The sequence below is a fragment of the Theropithecus gelada genome, chromosome 11 (assembly GCF_003255815.1).
Source record: "Theropithecus gelada isolate Dixy chromosome 11, Tgel_1.0, whole genome shotgun sequence".
NCBI lineage: Eukaryota > Metazoa > Chordata > Mammalia > Primates > Cercopithecidae > Theropithecus > Theropithecus gelada.
In genome coordinates, this window is record NC_037679.1 from 24,325,349 (window position 1) to 24,346,838 (window position 21,490).

The 21,490-nt window shown below is 34.2% G+C and overlaps 1 protein-coding gene across 4 annotated transcripts in view; it reads left to right on the top strand.

Moving 5' to 3' along the window:
• MSRB3 (methionine sulfoxide reductase B3) overlaps positions 1-21,490 on the top strand; it is a 195,425-nt gene that overhangs the window by 31,331 nt on the left and 142,604 nt on the right. For all 4 annotated transcript variants that reach the window (XM_025402403.1, XM_025402405.1, XM_025402404.1 and 1 more), the window contains 2 exons: positions 17,606-17,714; positions 19,313-19,390. In XM_025402403.1, coding sequence (XP_025258188.1) covers positions 17,606-17,714; positions 19,313-19,390 — 187 coding nt within the window. The remainder of the gene's footprint in view (positions 1-17,605; positions 17,715-19,312; positions 19,391-21,490) is intronic.

The window sequence follows — 21,490 nt, forward strand, 5'->3', positions numbered from 1 at the left end:
ACTGCACTTTCTAACAGTGTGATTTTAAGAATTTAAATAAGTGAGGCATGAAAGTCCAAAATTTTTTATGCGCCTGTATCATAAGCTTAGTATTTTAATTTTATTATGAAAACCGCAATGGCTAAATATTTTACTTCTGTGAGTATGATTATCAATATTATTTACATTTTTCCATTAGTGTAAATATCTATCATTACATTGTATAGAGAATTTAATTCCAACTCATTAAATGTTAACTATATGTGCCAGGCATTGTGTTAAGCAGTGAGGATACAGTGATAAATAAGGTAAAGCTGATGTTTTTCAACAAGTACAAGATGGAAATGGAACTATGTGAGGACTGTTGAATCATATGTTGACCTGACTAGACTAGAGGCATTTATACTTGGTGTGTTAAGGTAATTCAGAGGAGGCTGATCCTAGATCTTGTCTTTAGGAGAAGAAATGTTGGAAGGAAGGGAAGATCTCTGAAGTTTAAGGAGGGCTTTATGGAGGATATGGTGCTTGAGCTGAATCTCATACTGGGAGCACAGTTAGCCTGGTTTCTAAGCAGGGTGGTGGGGAGGCTGTTTCTAACAAAAGGAGTAGCATGGGAAAACATGAAGGCCTGAAAGAGCAAGGCATGTTCAGAGAAATACAGTTATTCATATGGCTGGTTTGGATGTACAAGGGCAAATAGAAGAGGTAAGGAAGGAAAGGCAGCCAAATCATGAAGCACTTTATATGATGTTCTAAGGAATTTAAGTCTTGGAGAGATGAACAGGAATGACATGACTTCATTTGCATTTTACAAAGATTATTGATTTAGTATGGTAGGAGGTCAGAGCTGGTTTTTCAGATGTTTCTGTGAGAGAGGCTGGATTGGCAACCTGATTAGAAGGAGTAAGGTATTTGTCTTGCAGCCATATTTATATAGCAAATACACTTTTTTTAAAAGTAGATTTTAAGTCTGTTTGTGGTGACATGAGGGGCTAATGAAGCTTAATGTATAGAGGCCCCAATCACTCTTCTCAGTATGCCCCCTGGGCCCACATCCCCCCGCACTGCCACCGTAAAGAGTACTGGAGGAGTCTGAGGCTGTAAGGAGATGTGAAGTGCTGTGGCCGTTACAATAGAGTTGAAAAGGAAGATTGTAATTGGGAGAGATTCAGGCTGTAGAACTGACAAGGTTTGTCTGTAGAATTGTATATGACCTTGAGGGAGAACCTCAACCACTAGTTACTTGTGCTATGCAGAACCTTTTCAATGCTCTACAGTACATGTCACAGGTAGACTATGGAGGTTATTTAGATGATACATAATGATGTTTTCCTCTGGAAAAAGCTCCAGTGTGTAAAAGTACCCAGCATAGTTCTTGTAATATGGGTTTGCCAAATATAGAGGAGGCTAAATGTTTATAGAAACCACATTAATTAATAGTATATTCTTCAATAAATGACAGTCATGGATTAAAGGGTTTCATAATGAGATTGTTTAATTGAAATATAAGTATCTTTAAGTTTTGACGACAAAATGATTCAAAGATAAATTCACCAAAGCAAATCGTTTTTAAGAAGTTAACCATTGTGGTACAGTGCTTAAGCACACTAATTCTGTCTGGGGTCAGAATGAGTTTAAAATCTGACTTTGCCACTGACTAGCTGTGTGCCTTAGCTTCCTTGTTTGTAAAATGGGGATAATAATAGTACCAATCTGAAAGGGTTGCTGTGAGAATTAAATAGATTGGGATGTGAAAAGTGCTTAAACCTGTGGCCGGCATTTAGTAAACACCATATATGTCTTCACTATGTTCAATATGGAAATTCATGTATCTGTATTAATACAGGTTTATGTTTTTCCAATACAACAGACTTTTCAAACTTTTAAACATGTCCTATGTTTCATTTAACTATTTTTTTACTTTCATGGGACTCACAAATACACTTTATGTTTGAGAAATAACCATCTTGATCTGTTGTTCTGATCTCTTTATTTTACTTATACACCCTGCTGAACCAGAATTCAAGTCCTATAAATATACAACAGATTTATTTTATTCTTACTACCCAGTACTGGTAAAAGCCAAAATAAACTCTCATCTTTCTTATCTAGGGCTTGTAAACCAATTTTAATTTGAAAATTGAATTGGCTAGAATAGTATTCCATAATTTCTTGACCATTCAAGCACCCCTAGTTTTTAAAGTGTTATGAAAGTCAGTCTTCCGGTGTCTACATATTTTATAACTTGTATTTAGCAAAATCTTTATCATCATCAATTTCTCTAACAGGATTTTGCTCTTAGATATATAGAAATGTTGAAGAAGTTAACTTCAACAATAATGAAACAAACAGTTTAAATTTTGAAAAATAAAGATGAAATTGAAATGGGAATTCTAGTCCCTATTACTTTGTGCAGGTAGGGAAAAGAAGAGGCCAAAACTGGAAATACAGGAAGTGAAGGTGAAAGTTTGAAGTCTTGCTTTAATATACTGTTGCTGGTCAAAACCCATTACAACAGAAATCTCTGTAAATCAAAAAGATGTCTGTTCCCCAGCCAGTACCCTACTAATTTTGAGTATTATTCAATATGAAATAATTCCAGAACTAAAATATAATTGGAGCAGGCTCTTAAAGTTGATTATAACTGGATTGACCTGCATGAAGGCTATATCCCAAAAGAGCGATCTATTATTTCTAGCTTTGACTTTCTTTACTTTTTATTTTTTAATAAAGTATAATTTTAATTTAGATCTTATTAAGTGCATCTGAGTTATGGTTCACTCTTGTTTGTAATTAAAGGTAATTTTTCTCTCTCAGAATTTCTTCTTAATTTCTTACAACAGTTTCTTTTATGTATTAAAAGAACACTGGATTAGGAGTTAGAAAACTCTAACCAAAGCTCCGTCCTTAACTTGCATGACCTTGAACAAATCAATAAACTTCTCCTGATCACAGTCTCTTCATCTTTACGAGGAATTAAAGTTAGATAATATATTTAGTTCTTAAATTCTGTGATTTTATTAACTGTCACTTGTTTTTACTTTTGACTTTAGGTTAATCAGATCTTAAAACTCAGTACTAACTAATACTGGGAACTTACAGAGAAGTCTGCTGACTTGTGGTGGTAGGACAGTTTCCATGTTTGAACATTAGAATTCCTTGCCTCTTAATCAAGACTGAAGCATTATCTGAGGAGGAATCAGGAAGCACAATTTTATACATAGTTTTAATGCTAGATAAAAATTAAGTGTAATTGTAGCTTATACTAGATATCATGATAGCTTTCAGCCAAGTGAGGGTGAAATAAATAAAATTTGTCTAAATAGTACTAATTAGAGTGATAAATTATACTTTTTTTCTACCATCATACATATAATTTGTGGTTGTGATTCTTACTTGACGTTAATGGCATATTTAATAGTTTCCATGAATTGAAGAGTTACATGGCTGTAGCTTATAAATATATCATAGTTTTCTAATGTAGCAATTAGAAGTCTTAGAGATATTTTGCAAATGGTGTTAGAAAGTCATTGACTATCATCTGTATAACTAGAACTCTATGAATCAGCGGCTTATGGCTCCAGAGCTTAACACAGTGCCTGGCACTTAATAAATATTTGTTAAATGAATCAATAAACATTTGGAATGTTTATGTGGAGGTGAAGTCATAGCTGTAAGAGAGTACAAATTTATTTGAAACTCCTTTATATGGGAAGATTAAAAGTAAAGTTCATAGTTTGGTTTAGTTTTGAATTTATTGTCTAACAATTTTTTTCTCACTTTATTGCATTAGTACAATATAGGGGATGCCATAAGTATAAATCGCATTGTGGCTAAACAAATAACAAAAGTGGCAACAGATTCAATGCATATTATCCAGAACTACTTTTACCTTTTCTTGCAAACAGTTTGAGTTTTGGTAGTAAGCTGTTTGACGCAGTGAATAAGGATGTATTATACTTAGCATAAGACTTAAGAACTCTGGCCCTTTTGATCACTTCTTTGCAGCAGATTATTGTTTATTGTGCTTTAAAGTCTCCATTTGTAAAGAGGAAATACTACAGATGCACATTAAAGCCACATCCATAAGTAACAAGTACTTATTCAATTTGAGCTGGCAATATTTCATTAATAGAACTGATGTACTTAAAAGATAATCAGAATCGTCAGTGTGCTGTTCACTTACTGAATGCATTGACATTCTATATTAGTTCTTCAGAACCTTTTTTGGGTCATAAAAAATATGGACCACCTACATAATGCTTTGATAACAGTTACGACCTTCTTTTCCAGAAAAGACATATATGCATCTACACATGTTTTCATATAATTTCAAGAAATTTTTTGTTAGATCTTCTGAAACTCTTCAAGGGGGCTCTTTGACCGCATGTCCAGAACCTCTGTTCTAAAAGATGCACATGAACCCAACATAAAACTCATCAGAACGCAGTGTTTCTGATTTCAGTACTAGTGTCCCTAAAGGAAAGGAATTCTCTCCCTTTTGTTCAGATTAATGCCCTTAGTTCTCCAATTTCACCATTCTTACCCGACATCTGACCTAACTTTATCTTACCTAACTTCTTTGATTGTATTAAAATGCTGTGGAGAGGATTTTTTTTTAAGAAATAAAAAAAAAGGACCTACAAATTTCAACCCGTAATTCACAAAATAATTTGCAATTAATTGATTAAATGGTATCCACTTTTTCCAGTAGATGGCACTAGGTTTACATTCTTTCATAGCATGAATGATTATTGATATTAGCACATAGGTGCATTGTGAAAACTTAAACAAAAGTGTATAAGGAATAGCCAGTTAAGAACATATGGATTTATAAACCACAAATTTTTCTGCTTATATTATGTTCAAACAATATTTGTAGAGCACAAAATCTTTTTCCATTTTCAATAGGATTCCAACTCCCTTATGCTTGACCATCTCATTGAAATTGTCTTTCATGTGTAGACTTTCTATAAACTGAAACAAGCTTTCATAAATTAACTTATCTTGTATCCAAATAGCTGATTTAACAGTCATTTATGGTTTTATGTGCAGCTAAATTTTCTTCAGCAGACCACCCAAGAATTAAAGAAAATTTCACATTTTGTTTTGCTGTGTTTTGAATTTTTATAGAATCTTGAAACCGTTATTAGTTTAACATGTTGACTGTTAAGCATGAATCAATTTTTGCATGAATGAAAATATTTCAGAAAACTAAGAAAAATTATATTTAAAATGTTGATTAATGAGTACTCTGATGCAGCTGTATTTTTCTAAAACAAACTGTTTTCGTAGCTCTATAATAAATGTTTTAATGTTGAAAAGTTGCTGTGCAGCATCTAATTACCAGACGAATTTTTAATTATCTGTGGACAATGCATATTAGTTAAAGCTAAATTGTTATACAACAATAAGACTGTATGAATAAGATGTTGGGCATATGGTTTGTTAAGTGTGGATTCTCTTGATTTTCTGTTAAATATGGAACACATTCTTTATATACCTTAAGAATTATAAAATACATAACACCTAGTAACGGGAGAGTTTAAATAGGCATGAACAAAAAAATTAAATCTTAGTTTCGTTTGAGAAATTCATTAGTTAACAATGACTGTAAAGTGTGTAAAACATAAATTCTGAAAACAAATGATAATTCTACAGGGTTAGAATATCTAGACAATATGGACTTTGGAGGAATCATATAGATAATTAGATGCTTATTTGTCTAAACATATTCACAATAATGTTATGTAACAGATTGTAGAAGGATTTATGAGCTCTTGCTCTCAACAGACACAAGTTTAATGAAGGAATGAGCCATGAATGACAGTTCACAGATTCGCTAATATTGTGGATAGATATTTGATGAATTTTTACTATCATCCTTTCCTAGTTTACAATTTCATCCTAAGCATTTCATTTAGAGATTGAATTTCTCATAATTGCGTCTGCTAGGTACACTCTTTAAAAGAAAGAGCTGTAAGAGAATACAAATTTAACATTTTAAAAAATAGATTATATTAAGATGCAATGATAAATTATCTGAAATTACCTTTTGTGCCTTTGCATTTGAAATCAACTATTTACTTGAAAATTTAAAATCCTCATTTCATTTATTTCAATTTCCTATTTTTTTTTATTTTTAAAAACATTTAGTATATTTACGCTTGTGTTAGATATTTAAAAATGCATGTTATAAAAAATACACCTTGAGGCCTGGCACGGTGGTCACGCCTGTAATCCCAGTACTTTGGGAGGCCGAGGTGGGCAGATCACTAGAGGCCAGGAGTTCGAGACCAGCCTGGCCAACATGGTGAAACCCCGTCTCCACTAAAAATACAAAAATTAGCCAGGCGTGGTGGTGGTGCCTGTAATCCCAGCTACCCAGGAGGCTAAAGCAGGAGAATTGCTTGAGCCCAGGAGGCAGGGTTGCAGTGAGCCGAGATTGCATCATTGCACTCCAGCCTGGGCTACAGGGTGAGACTCTGTCTCCATCTCAAAAAAAAAAAAAAAAAAAAAAATACCCCATGAAATGACAAAAGATATCAGTTATTTAGATGGTTAATAAGAGATATACTTTTATAGAGTTTTAATTTATATATTAACTTATATGATAAGCATTTCTTTCAGTAATAGATGTATTTATTATATTGAGCCACATAATTGCAAGGAAGGAATGGAATGTTAATTTGTATCATTAGAGTATTTGAATTTGAGGTAAGCAAAGAAAAATCAGAATCCTATAACTATAGCTTTCTAGGATTTTGTTTTGTTGCAGAAGTACATGTTGGCGCAGAAAGATAAAACTGTTTATACTATATTCCACTTGATTAATATTTTAATCTTCCTTCTGCAAATTTTAGATAATATCACAGCAAATTTCAGAGCTTCTCATCATATTATTGGTATTGATGAAGAAAGAGATTAGACACTTGATCTGTATTTACTAGTTTGTTTCTACCACCAACTTGCTTTCTGGCCCCAGGAATCTTTGTTTTGTACCTTTTATTCCTATTCTGCATCTGTAAACTGAGGATTTTGTAACATTCTTGTCAAATCTTTTATAATTAGATATGACCTTCAGGTGAGGGTTGTTATATTATATTATATATTAGCTGACATTTTCCAAAAGTTTGTTCTGTGCAGTTTAAATGCCTTGTTGTAAGGGAGAAGAAATTGGGGGAAAAAAGATGGGGGTGTAAGGGAGGACGCCAAAAAGTCCGGGAAATGTGATGGGTTTGATCAGGCAAAATCTATTTCAGTTATGGAAAGTCCTTGGTTCCTGCAAAGTAAGCTCTGGAAAGGCAGAGATTTTTGTCTGTCTAGTTCACTGTTACAATTCAGCAACTACAATTGTTTCTGTCACATAAAAGGTGTTCAGTAAATATTTGTTGAATGAATGAATGCTTGTTAATAAGTAACATCATCTTATATATCAAAATAATGTCACATTACAAGTAATGTGATCTCTGCTCTTCAGGGATCTACATTCTGGTGAGAAAGATGGCCACCTCAGGTTCAAATTTTATTATCTATAGGATGAAAGGAGTTATATACTTGAAGGTTTTACGATTCTGTGTGAACACTTTCTCTTTTGTTTTACCATGGAGGCAGGGAGTAGAAGAAGTGAGAAGCATTGTGCTTCTTTCCTCCCAGAATGGCAGACTGAATTCTCGGAATAGGATTTCAAGCAATGCCAGTTCCTCTGAAGGATATTGAAGGAATGTGTAGATGTAATTAGTGGGAGGTGGTAGGAGTGGAGGATGAGAAGATGGGAGTAGGAGTGGACTGTGGGCACATGGGTTAGCAATAGATAGGTATGGTAAAGTGCAACCAAGCATGAGTTCAAGAGAGAAACAGAATGGACAAATAAACTAGAGGAGGAAAGCTGCAGACAAGAGAACCTGGCTGTCATTAACCAGGTATGCAACCATGAGTAGTAACTCTTTTGGGCTCTATTTCCTTTTGAGGGCTTTGGACTAGAAATTCATCATTTCCCAGATTATAATCCAAGGAACACTAATTCTACTGACTTTCCCTTGTAAAATGGATCTCATCATCAAATTGAGAACCAACCCTGCATACTACCCTATTGCATAAATTCTAAGATGCACTGCTTTTACATTCTACCATCTTGGTAATCTGGACGCAGCTTAAAAATCATTGTGACAAGAATGTATTATAGTTTGGCCACTTTCTCCCCCCTTTTCTAGTGGAGCAGAAAATAATGGTGTATCAAATGACCACATATTTAATAGTGCACATCAGCATAAGAAAATCTCTGAGAAGGTCTTCAAGAATCCCATGTCACCTAGATTTACCTAATTTGATTTGACAGTGGAACCTTTCCCTTCTCACTCTGCAAGAGGAATAGCATGTTAGCATTTTTTTTCAGAGCCAGTATTTTAGAGAATGCATTTTGGGGAATGCTGGACCAGGTAATCTTATAATCTTAAATCCAGAGAATTAATAAAATATTAGTTACAATAAGAGATTTGAATATGAAACCCTAGAGAGGTAACATAGGATTCAGAGTAGTAATCTGAATTACTGAATTAATTTTTTTACTGTCGTTATTTATGTTTAAAATTTCACTGATTTATTAAGCAAATATTATTGTTGCTGTTGTTAAACTAATTTATAAGAAACATAGCCAAAGTCATTATTTAGAAAACATCTGTTAGAAAGAAGATTTAAGCAGCAATAATTAAAGTGAAGAATTGAGTGTGTAAATACAACATATACCCTTTTAGTCCTTCCTTTTTCTCAACCACATTACTAGGTGCTGGGGATGCAAAGATGACTAAAATATGTATGAGCACTGTCTGTCAAGAAGATATTGAATAATGTCTTCCTATGTCAGGGGAAAACATGGCTTTTCTTGATAAATCTGAGTGAAAAAATAAAGTGGATTTTTTTTTTTTCTCCAGAATTCCTCAGATTTTTCTGGAATGTATAGATTCAGATTTAGCTGTTTGTTGAGTGGCAATTGAAGACTTGTTTTCTAGGCCTTATGCTTAATTAATTTATATTTGAAATTTGATTTGGGTGGTAACGTAATTTTGGAAATTTGCAAAGCTGAGTTTTTGACCATATATATTTTATTTTGTTTCTGGTGAAGTATACTCAATGTTATATTTAAATAAAATTCTGCATGATAATCTAAGAGAAGGCTCCTTTCCTTCCTTTTTGTGGGTGGTTACCGCTCATCTCCCTAGCAGTTGGTGCTCCCCAAGGGGAGAAGGAGGATGAGAGAGCGAGCTATTTTTTGCAAATCTTTTTGATTGCATGTGAAATGTAGAATGGAAATGAGCCTGTCTGTTTTTAATTTTTTTTATGGGCTATGACGTTCTAGTGAAGACCCATACTGGAAAAAAAAATTAAAAACAGGGAACTCCAAGTTTGTCAGACATTTCACATGCAATCAGATAGAATTGAAGTTAAGTGACTTTCTCTTCCACTGTTGTCACTTGATGATGGCAGAGACTTTAAAAATTCTCTTCTTATTTATATGCCTTGCAAGCAAGAAAATGCCCTTTGGATCAAGACATTTAAAAAATATTTCCCTAAACTCTAGGCTTTATGGTCCACATTAACACAAAAAATTGTTGCTCTCAGTATTTGCATTAAATTTTGAAGAGTTGATAAGATACTCTTTAGTTTTTTTATGTGCTTAAATAATGCTAATAAAATACACATGAATTCAACAATTAAAAATTTATAATACAAATGAAAGATAGAAAAGTAAAATGTGGCTTCTGTCATTCATTCGGGTGGATTATTAATGGATGTTTCATCAGGATGAATGTAGTGCTAAACCTCTATTGTTTCCCATCAAGAAAATAATGTAGCTTCATGAATGAGATTTTACTGTTAAGGTTAGAATTTTAATTCACATTAATAACCTTTCAGTACTGTGAAAAATACATTTACTCCCCTTGACTTACAGTAAGAGTTTGCACGTTTTCCCCCTTAATTTTAAAACTGTGTTACTTCTCAGTTCCCCAATTTCTCCCTTTTCAAATCTGAACCTACATTTTATCCGGATTTTTGTTTGTTTGTTTGTTAAATTAGCTGCTACTCTTACATGAAAGACTGCATACTTTTCATCAGGATAGGGTAATAACCACCTTGACTTGTACACATTTGATCGTATTATATCTATTGGGATGTCTAGATGTAGTTTTCTATTTGGATCTTTTCTGGCACCCTGTGAATGCTGTTGCTATTAGTTATTTGAGTTTTCTATATTTCATTTATAAGCAGATATGATTAAATCTAGGTGGGAAAATTTTAAAGTGTTAACATCCTTTTTGTTAACTCTCTTTACACAAAACTTTGCACATACCTTTACTGTAAGACTGCACATTGTATAGATTGTTTGTCTTATCTTTCCTGCTAAAATATGTGTTTTCCTAGAGCAGGAACACCACCTTATTTATTTTTAACTTTCCAGTGCTCATGACAGTTCCTGATTCACTGTAGATGTTTAATAAATAGTTGTAGAAAGTATAAATTAATATTAGGCTCAACAGTTTTTATCTTCAAAGAATTTGCAATGTGTTTGGGAAAATAAAGCAGAAATGAATGAAGATGTTTGAGAATAATTGCATAATACTGTATTTGCCCATTTAAGCAGTACCTTGCAGAGTAAATACACTAATACTAAAAGTGCTAATAGAGGTGAATTTATCAGGATGTGTAGCCTTGGAAGGAAAACTTGCTTGACAACATCTTCTGAGTGTATTTATTCAAACCTTCAGTATGAGAACCATACTGAAGGCCATTTTTATCATTCAACTATGCACCACTAAAACATATGGTCTTGCTTAATTCAAGAAGTTTACAATGGTATGTTGCATGCTTATAATGTCCATTGATGTTAACTAGAACTCTGTGCATACGTCTATGGAATATAATTGAAACTGATCTTGTGGAATTGTCTTATGTGAAGTAATAGTAAAACAGCAAGAAGGCATTAAATGTGAATATTATTATGACAGATAAAGATATGATTTTTCTTACATATAGGAAAGAATAACTCTTTACCTTAAGAAGAAACAATTTTTTTTTTCTGAGTCCTAGAATTCATAGGTTTATTTTTGTGTGTGTTATATTTAGGGCTCGGAGAACAGATGAAATTAAACTGAAACAAAATGTAAAAATTAAGAATGTTTTTAAAAAATAGAACAGGTACTAATTTTATACTTTCTTTGGTTATGGACGTTTCCTGCCAGGGCCAGAAGATTACTCTGAAGGGGAGGGTTATTGGAGTGTTTCAGAAGGGCAACAGCATTGTCTGGTCAAAGAGTTTTTTGCTCTCCAGGCTCATCCAAAATTCATCACCAGAAACAGCCATCGAGTATCCTCTTACATATGACTCCAAGTTGAGAATGATGATCTATAGTGTAAAAAGGATGGCTTTAAGTAGACAAAGCAAATTAGCAGAACTTGCACTCTGATCATACATTGAAAGTTCAGCCAGAAAAATACTTTCCAAGAGCTATTTTGAGGGTAGCACTTTGCTAAATGGATATTCACGAAACTTTCTCTTGGAAGTAAAAAAGGTAATGCTAAACAATGTCTGTATTAAGATATGTAGTTGTAAACTTCCTGGTTTAAAAGCATATTCCTTATATATTTAAATTGTTGCTTATCTATTCATATTCAGGTTTTAGCACTTGCACTGAGGTTACCTGTCTCTGTCTCTGCCACTGGAATATGAACTTGTTAGTGCTTTCATCTCTTGCATTGGTTGTTTCTGCCATGTGTTCGGAAAGCTATTCCTTCAGAGATCAGCACAGACACCTTCCTCTCCTTCAGGAGAGGAGAGGCTTTGCTCAAATATCACCTCAGTGAGACTTCCTTGACCACTGTATTTAAGATTATAATCCTTATTCCTTTCACTCCCAGTCCTCTAGTTTTCCTTTTTCCTTCCTGAATACTTACCACCTTCTAAGAAACTATGTAATTTACTTACTTGTTTTCATTGTAGTTTGTCTGTCTTCCCTTGCTCCTGCTGGAATGGGAGCTCCAGGAAAGTAGAACTTTATTTTGTTCTCTGGTATGTCCTAAGTACTTAGAATAATGCCAGCAGATAATAGGTTCTCAATAAATAATTAGTGAACTAATGAATATATCTTACTTAGCATAGAGTCTGGCACTGTATAAACACTCAACATTTTTGATGACTTAGGCAAACAATTTAAGAAAAAAATCTTGTATCAGTGGTCCTCAGAGTAAACCCTGCAGCTCTAGTTTTGTGGAAACCAGAGGACTGAAGCAAAAGTGTCCTGACATATGAGTTTGTATGTTAATCTTAGGAATGTTTTTCCTTTATATGTCTACTTTGAGAGAAAAATCAGAATTGGGTATGGTTCTACAAATATAGAGCTTTTCTTCCCCCATGCTTTTTAGTTTTATCTTAAAGCCTTTATTGAATTACTAGAATGCAAACAAAAAATGATAGTTATGGTATATATTTTACATTTTATTCTAAAAATGTACTAGATTTGGCTTTTCCAAATGGCCAATTATTTAGAAATTCTAACACTATACTATGCCTGAAGTAAAAATTTGCTCAGTTTTCCAGTGACAAACTAATAACCAGCCAAATTTACAGTGAAAAATAAAGTGTACCACCTTTAAATATAGCAGCAAGATATTTCAACATGAACTTTACTGTTTTAACCTACTAAACTCAAAGCAAAACAAGATATTCTTATCTCTTATTCATTTATTATCTTGGGAAAATATTTAATAGTTTCATTTTTTTCTGATCCTAGAACCAAAATTAAAGTTATGGGATCCTTAGGTTTTGTTTTGATTTTTCACATCGAAATATAAAATTTGTGACTTGAAAGTACTCTAAGATTTAGGTAACAGATCTAATTTACTTCTTAACAGGAAGTTAAAAAGCCTTTCAACGTTTTATAGACTTTGTGAAAATCCTGTATGAAACTTGTCACTGACCCTATGAAGGAGTAAATACAGGGAAAAGAGACACTGGCTAATAGATGAATGTATGTAACTTTTCTAATGTACTGAGGTGATTGTTACTTTTTGCCCCTTATTATTTTGTTAGTTTTTAAGCTGAAAGTTATTGTATAGTTAGAGAAGAAAGAAAAAAGTTGTTACATAATTTTTCCTGACAGAAAATATGATGATTGGCTGGGTGCAGTGGCTCACGCCTATAATCCCAGCCCTTTGGAAGGCCAAGGCAGGCAGATCACCTGAGGTCAGGAGTTTGAGACCAACCTGGCCATCATGTCGAAACCTGATCTCTACCAAAAATACAAAAATTAGCCGGGTGTGGTGGTGGGCGTCTGTAATCCCAGCTACTCTGGAGGCTGAGGCTGAGGCAGGAGAATCGCTTGAATCTGAAATGCAGAGGTTGCAGTGAGCTGAGATCACACCACTGGACTCCAGCCTGGGTGACAGAGCGAGACTCCATCTCAAAAAAAAAAAAAAAAGAAAGAAAGAAAATATAGCAACTATGGGTTTTGCAGTTAGACAGCCCTGGGTTTGAGTTGATATGTCTACTTTCTGTTTGTCCTTAATAAGGTATGTTATAACCTCTCCAAGCCTTAGTTTCTGTATCTGTAAAATGGGCATGACAGTCACTTTCTAGAATTATTGAGAGGATTAAATGTATTTATGTGAAAGTGCCTAGACATGTGCCTGGCATATAGAAGAACTCCAACTTTATTTTCTTTTTTATTTTCTTTCTTCATTTCCTACTTTAATCATTTAAAAAAAAGATAAGGTGTGAGGAAAATACTGTTCCCAGGGAATTATTATAGAAAAAGAATTACCAATAAAAAATTGCTGCACACTAAATACTGGACCTGGCCATCTTTTAAAATACAATTTTAACCTCAGAATTCACTGTAATCAAAATGAAGTAAGTGCTAATGGCTGTGATCCTTACAGCAGATCTTTGAGGGTGGCAACCCATAACGAAGGTGACTTGCTTCAGGTCACGTGGCTGGGAAGCAGGTAGAGCCAGAAAGCAAACTCTTGCCGTATGTTTATTTGTACTAATAGCAAGAGCTTCATACTGGGGCTTCGAAACAATACTGGCCTTGAGGCAACACCACAGGACAAGCCTCGATATAAAAAGAGACTTTGGGCATATTTCAATAAATAAAATATCCTTGGACTGGCTTCACGATGGATCTGATCTATCCCAAAGTTACTCTGTAGGGAACAGTATTATGATTAGATACAAAAATGGCAATATTATCTCCTCAAATATGTACTTTTGTTACATGTGTATGCACACACACTCACTTGTGCCTTCAAAAGACACTATTAAACGTTTAAATATAGGGAAAAATATTTCCCAAACATACTTCTAAGCCAGTTTAGAGGTCATTGAACAGATGTCATATAATACTAATGTTAAATTACCCTGTGTAATAAGAAAATTACAGTACCTGAGTGAAGATAGTAAAGGGAAACCATCCAATGAATTACTCTAGAATTTCAAAATGAAATGATTTTTTCAAGATTGACAGTGGCACCATATGACTTTAGAAAAGTGAGTCTGATAGGGAGAAGGGAAATCGGAGACAAAAGTGAAGCTTTTCTGTGTTTATATATGCCAATATTTGATTCTGATGATAGAAAGGCTAATGTAATGGTATAGCTTTAAGTTGTCCAGGAAGTATATTATTATTAAATGGTGTGGCAAGACACTTATTAAAATCTAACTTCTCATTGAATTGTTTAATGTAAAATCACAATGGTTGTTTCTAGTCTACATATATTTCCTTTCGGTATTAGATATACTTAAAAAACCTAATTATTTTGAGAATATGGTATAACCAAAGAGTGAAAACGTACAAAATTTGACAACTTTAAATAATCACTAGTATTTCTTAAAGGAAAAACCTCACTTACAGTTAGGAAACAATATTTATACTTAAGGTTGAAAAGCCAGGATGTAGAAAAATTTTGCTAATTTGGAAGGTGACCTTTAAGTGCACCAAAACCAAATAATTTGTAGGCTATGACATAGGGCACATTCCTACAAAATTTGTGTGAATACTGCTTTAGTGGTTCTTGAAAGACAAACAAAGAAAGCTGGAATGAAATCTTTATTCTCCTCCCAAATAAGACGGAGACTAACGAAGGAGTACAGCAGCACTCTTTCAAGGCTTGCCATTAAAACGAGGTCTCTGTAGCACAGTTAATGAGATGTTTCATAGTGGAAAACAATCTGTTTTTAAGAATGTTTAGATCAAAAGTAATTTCTAATCTATGAAATAAAGTCTCTTCAATACCCTTCATTCACTAGTAAAGCTTTTATGTTTGTATTATTTACTTCAATCAGATGTTTTCAATTTTACCTTTTTTTCTTGTACAAATAACTTGACATGGTTCATCAATACTGACCAACAGTTTTATTCTCTTTCTTCAGAAAAGAGAGATTCATGAGAGAGGGAGAATGAAAAAGAGAGAAACATCTTTGCCTAAACGATTTGCAAGCATCTGTGTTTTAAGCTACTTTTTATGAACACTCCTTAGTAAATGACTCAAGGTAAAAAAGCAGAAAAGCATCCAATGTTAGGAAATTGCAATCCAATACCATGTAATTTAAACCTGCAGTTGCTTCTCTTGTACTAAATGACATACAGATGGGTAGCTTAGTTCTCTCAACTTTAGGAACACAATTGGTCTTTTTGTATGAATGAACATATATTAACAAAAATATTTTGGATAGAATTGTTTGATTTTAATTGTACATATTTTAATTATTTATGACATTGAAAAGAATAATTTTAACCAAGTCACTTTGTCATGTTAAGTTTGCAGTTAATGATTTTGTGACACTATTAACTAAGATACAACCCTTCCAACAAATAAATGAGAATAAAATCATTTTTAAGAAGTCTGTACTGAATTGAGCAGAAACTCACCTATCGCTGTTGACTGATTATTTAAGAAAGGGCCACTTTGCATTCAAGCTATCGAGAGGCTTGTTCTGATAGGACAGACATTTTTCAGGGAAACATTTCCACCTAACCCGTTGATAACAGTAAAAATACAAGTAGTAGGTATTTGGATAAAGTGTAGGATAAGACAGGGTCCAGTGAGATGAGAGATCAACATGCCAGGAGTGACATGCCTGCTGTGCCTGTGGATCTTTCCAGGCCAGGGAAGGGCCGAAGTACTTGTGGAGGGTCAGCAGAGGTGCTGTCTGACAACCTGCAGGCCCACTCCAAGGTGTATCTTGCTCTTTGGCTCTGTCTTGCTCTTTTGCTGCCTCCATTTTCTCTTGTGGAGAATCAGTCACTCTCTCTTGGTGGCCCTGATTCTGCAAGCTGATATCCTTCTTCAACCCCACAGTCAGGGTAACTGGCTAGATAATGTTTTCCTAGTTTAAGGTCAGTGATCTCATACTATGACATTAGGTACCTTGAAAGTTAAAAAAGCGGGAAGCATTTCCACTCCTAAATCATATTTCTTTATATTTCAAAAGAAGTTGCGTTTACTATTTGGGAAACCAAGCAAGCTTTCTTGTAGTAATTTCAAAACATGGCAAAAACTCTCTACATTTAGGACCATCTGCAGGCTTCTTTCCCACTGTGATGGATGGCAAAGAAAAGCAATTTTATTGCAGTGAGTAATGGCTACCCTGTCCTGGAGTTATATTTCTTTTCAGTCATTTGCTCATGTAAAATAAAATACTACATATAAACAGGTGTTGTCTGAACATTTTACTGCAGGCTGTATAGGTTGAAATAAAAGCTGCCATTGTTATCAGAATCACGTTAGAATTATTTCACCATTCAAATACAGTTAATCAGTGAAGTCTTCCTAGATGTACTTTGCAAAAAGAAAATGTAGGTTTCTAAAAATCATATTCACGTTTCCTTTTTCCTTTGTCTTTCTCCTTTTCTATTTTTCCCACTCTTTCTTTGGAACTTCTTGAATCTGCATTAGTGAAAGTGCCTTCTCCTATAGTTTATCGAAAGTTTCTTGCTGCCCATTTAATATGGTAAGATACAGTCTTTGATGAGATATACAGAATCTTTATACTTTGAAGGAGTATACAGAATCTAGTGAAGTTTCTGATGCAATCATGGAGAACAGTAATTCCTGGTCGTAGAAAAAAATATTTTTAGAGCTCATAAAATAGGATGGTAGTTAAATCATCCACAATGGAAATTGAATTTTGATGGTTTCAGGCTATTCTACTAAGTTGCAAAATTATTGCAGACTTATGGTTTAACTTAATATGCCCATCATTTTATATATACAGTGTAAATGTTTGTAAATTATGTTTTGAATTTATTTGGAACAAAAAGGATTTCAGGATACTGGGAGATATAAAGCATGTATCTTGTGAATGATCAATGAGTTTTTAGTATCACATGCTAGAGACTTTGGCTATAGCATATTGTCACTGCTCCAGTGGAATCATCTGAATCTTAAGAAACATTCTTTTTAAACTTAGAGAAATAATCAGCTGCAGTTCAGGTAAGCATTTCCAGTGCATTAGAGACTGGTCTGGTCATTGACAAGTGACTGCAGAAGCTGCGCTGTGGCGGCCAGCCAAAGCAATTATTTAGGATTCAAGCTAAAAAGCCTTCTTCTCCCATATCCTCTCTCTTTTCAGGGTCATGTAGGGATAAAAAGAACTGTAAGGTGGTCTTTTCCCAGCAGGAACTGAGGAAGCGGCTAACACCCCTGCAGTACCATGTCACTCAGGAGAAAGGGACCGAAAGGTAAGGTGAGCTTTAATAAAAAGTCATTAAATAAGAGCTAGATTTCTTCTCCCCCCGCCCCTGCAATCCTCTTCCTTGCCAATTAATTTAAAGCATTCTATACTTACTTGCTAAAGTCTACAAATTAGTATCCTTGAAAAGGTTAAAATGGTATTGTTTAGGTTAAGACTAAGTTTTATTTGTTCTTTTCTCCATTTAATGAACACTCCATATCTGATATAAAGTCACAAAGCTTTTGTTAAGGGCCTGTTTTTAGTTTACTACAAAATGTGTGGAAGTAATAGCGATTTAGGTACATTTTTTGGGAAGACATCACAGTAAGCAAAACCATGAGGGACTTGGCACTATGCCAGGATGCTGAAATTTTGAAGGTGGCCATTGTAAGTATAGACATTTTGGCTGCAAAAAGAAGGTAGCATAATTTAGTTCTTTTCTACCCCACTCCAATTTCTTTTTGAAGCACATGTGGAGAAAGTATTTATTGGCTCATTTGTGGTTGGAATGTCAAAAATTTTCAATAACTGCCCTCACATGGCTTTGGTCCTTGGAAGTTCGCCCTAAGTCCTGAAAAAAAGAGTTTGTTCACTTCCAAGACTGTTTTTAGTGAATAAAGCCTCTCTCAGCTGATTCCAGCTCAAAGGTAACTTGCCAAGGTCCAATGACTTTGTTGTCTAATTTATACCGTGGAGCTTGGCGTAAGACCGTAGCTTACCTCTGATCCAAATTTATTAATGATGTAACTTCTTGTTTTCATTCATGAACTGAAAGCGCTCTCTACTACACGTGGGATCCCTGTTAACAGGCAACACTCTCTTCCTGCCACAGTATCTACTGTTTACTGAATTTACCAAATGTTGAATCTCTGACGGAGTCCACCCTTAGCATACGATGAGCTAGCAGTGGACTTTAGTCTCAGCTTGCGAGGATTTCTATCCATTCTGTTGTGTACATGACTAACAAAATGATTTAATGCACACAAACAACCAGAGATTAGGTCATTCTTAAAAATTCTGTTTATAAAAAAATTGGACCTCATAAAGAGGGTGAAAGGATAATAAAAACAAGCTGCAGAGCACATAGACTTTTTGTTGGGCTAGCACAGCTGATTTGTATTAGCTGAATGACCTCCTAGCCTTTAAGATTGTTAACTTAGAAAAATATTCCCTTAAAGCTGCAATATTCCTTTTCAAACCAAAAAATAAGACTCCTTCCACTTGAAGTCTTGGACTCTTCTGCATTTTCTGGTATATACTCTTGCACCCTGTAAAGTAGCAAAATCTTATGTAATGTTCCTTCTGTGAATCTAAACTACAGGCTTTTTTTTAATAGAAAAAAAAATCTTTTTCTAAGCATTACGTAACTAGATGGCTTTTTTTTTTTATGTAACCTGCACTAGTTTGTAGTAGTTATATGCACATTTTATTATATAGATTTGAAATGTATTAGTAAAGTTCAGATTTCCATATGTTTTGTTTGTTTTCATTCTAGGACAAAAAGCCCTTGAAAGATTTATTAGAGAAATATATTTTAAGCAAATACATTCTGTAAGAAATAATGCTAACTTTAATTTTTTCAATGATTTGTTTATTATTTATCAGTGCCTTTGAAGGAGAGTACACACATCACAAAGATCCTGGAATATATAAATGTGTTGTTTGTGGAACTCCATTGTTTAAGTAAGTATGTTGAAAACCTATAGGTATGGCTACATCACAGACGGCAGCAAACTAGTTATTGCTTGTTCATCTTAGAATCTTTCCATTGCTGAATTTTCTTCTGTTTGTTTTTCTATTACCATTTACCCCCAACGAAATAAAAGTAATTATTGATTTCATGGTAAATTACCAGTGTGACAGACTGGCTGGTTTTGCACTACTTGGATCTTTAAAATACCCAACATTAACTTGTTCATATTAATAACCATGGTGCTAAGCAGAGCTATGAAAGATATTTTGGCAAGCATAGAAATGTTTATGCATTTACTGATTTTTCAAACCTTCAAATGATGGCCTTAAATATTTATTGGAACATAATGAAAAGTTCTTCATGTATATCCTTCATATTGAATAATATCCACCAAGTAGATTATACTTTTGCAATGAAGGGAAATACCTGTATTGAATGTAACATGGGAACATACCTTTACATAGGTAAGCAAATTATGTAATATGAGGTTAACAGTTTTTGCATAGTTTCAAAATCTTTATTTTAAAGATCCCAACAGTTTACCATAAAATAGGCAGCACACTGGACTTTCTGACTAAAATAGTTCATTCAGATAGTATATTCTGGAGATTATGGATGTTATTCAAGAAAGGAAAATCTTTACCGAAAATTTATTTATCTAGGGGGAGAAAATTCTAGAAGCCCTATGCTTCCCATGGGTTGCTGACTTGGGGGAATAAAAAGGCAGAAACCTTAATTGGGAGTAAATGTCATTGGCCAGGTATGGTGGCCCAGGCCTGTAATCCCAGCACTTAGGGAGGCCAAGATGGGTGCATGACTTGAGGTCAGGAGTTCAAAATTAGCCTGGCCAACATGGTGAAACCTCATCTCTACTAAAAATACAAAAATTAGCCAGGCGTGGTGGTGTGCGCCTGTAGTCCCAGCTACTCAGGAGGCTGAGGCAGGAGAATCACTTGAACCCGAGAGGCGGAGGTTGCAGTCAGCCAAGACTGCGCCACTGCACTCAAGCCTGGGTGACAGAATAAGATTCCGTCTCAAAAAAAAAAAAAAAAAAAAGTAAATGTCATTTATTTAAAACAGAATTACAGAGTGTCTTAGGGAAATAAATAAACTAAGATCTGATACTTATAGCTAAAACACACTTAATATCTCTCCATAAGTGTTTTTCTTTTAAAAAAGCCGCATTTACCGATTTTCCAGAAATAACAGGAAACAGTGGTTTCCTTGAAATTAAAAAAAAAAAAAGATTTAAAACATTTCTTACATTGCACAAACCTTATTGAACATTAGCATTGGTTGAGAATCTGTTCTGAATTCTTATGTATTCTTCCTGTTAAAAAACCGACCCTTCAAATTGTCACCCATTTCCTCTCAGAAAACACACTCCTTATATAATATTTCAACACCTTTAGCTTATGTCATAATAGTTGATATAACACTTAAGATAGTTTTTGCTGAGCCACGTTAAACTTGTTAATATCTCAAATGGTAAAAATTGGCCACATCCCCTTTACTTTTTGATTCAGATTCTCCATCCCCTTCCCTATCATGTGATTCACTAAAGTATGGGATCTAAAGAAAACTTACTGTTTTAAATAAGAAACAGAACCACTGTAAATGAACGATTTAACCCATGTGAGATTTTTGAGTCACAAATCCTAAAAGCAAGACTCTTATCCAAACATAGATGCTAGTGAGAGTCAGGTTTCACATTTGATGTGATATTGCCTCTATTTCATCTACTTCTATACTTACAAGGAGAACTTTTATTTTCCACATTTATAAGGAATGTGATTTAATACTTTTATTCTACTTTTTTCTAATTTTAATTGTTTGCTTCTTTTTACTTGTTTTCTTGTCTATTTTGGGAAAAAATTCCTTGCTGTATCCTTCACTGGAGAATGTAGTCGAGTAGCTCATTGGTCTAGTGCCAACTTCTGTATGTGCATTTTCCTGAAACTGATATGTCTGAATGTCTGTGGTTGGCTGGTCTTCCTCCTATTTCCTCTATCATGAACACCCTTCTCCCACTTCACAAAAGATGACATATCTTTCACCCAGCCCAGATCTTACCACGTATTGCCCTGGGG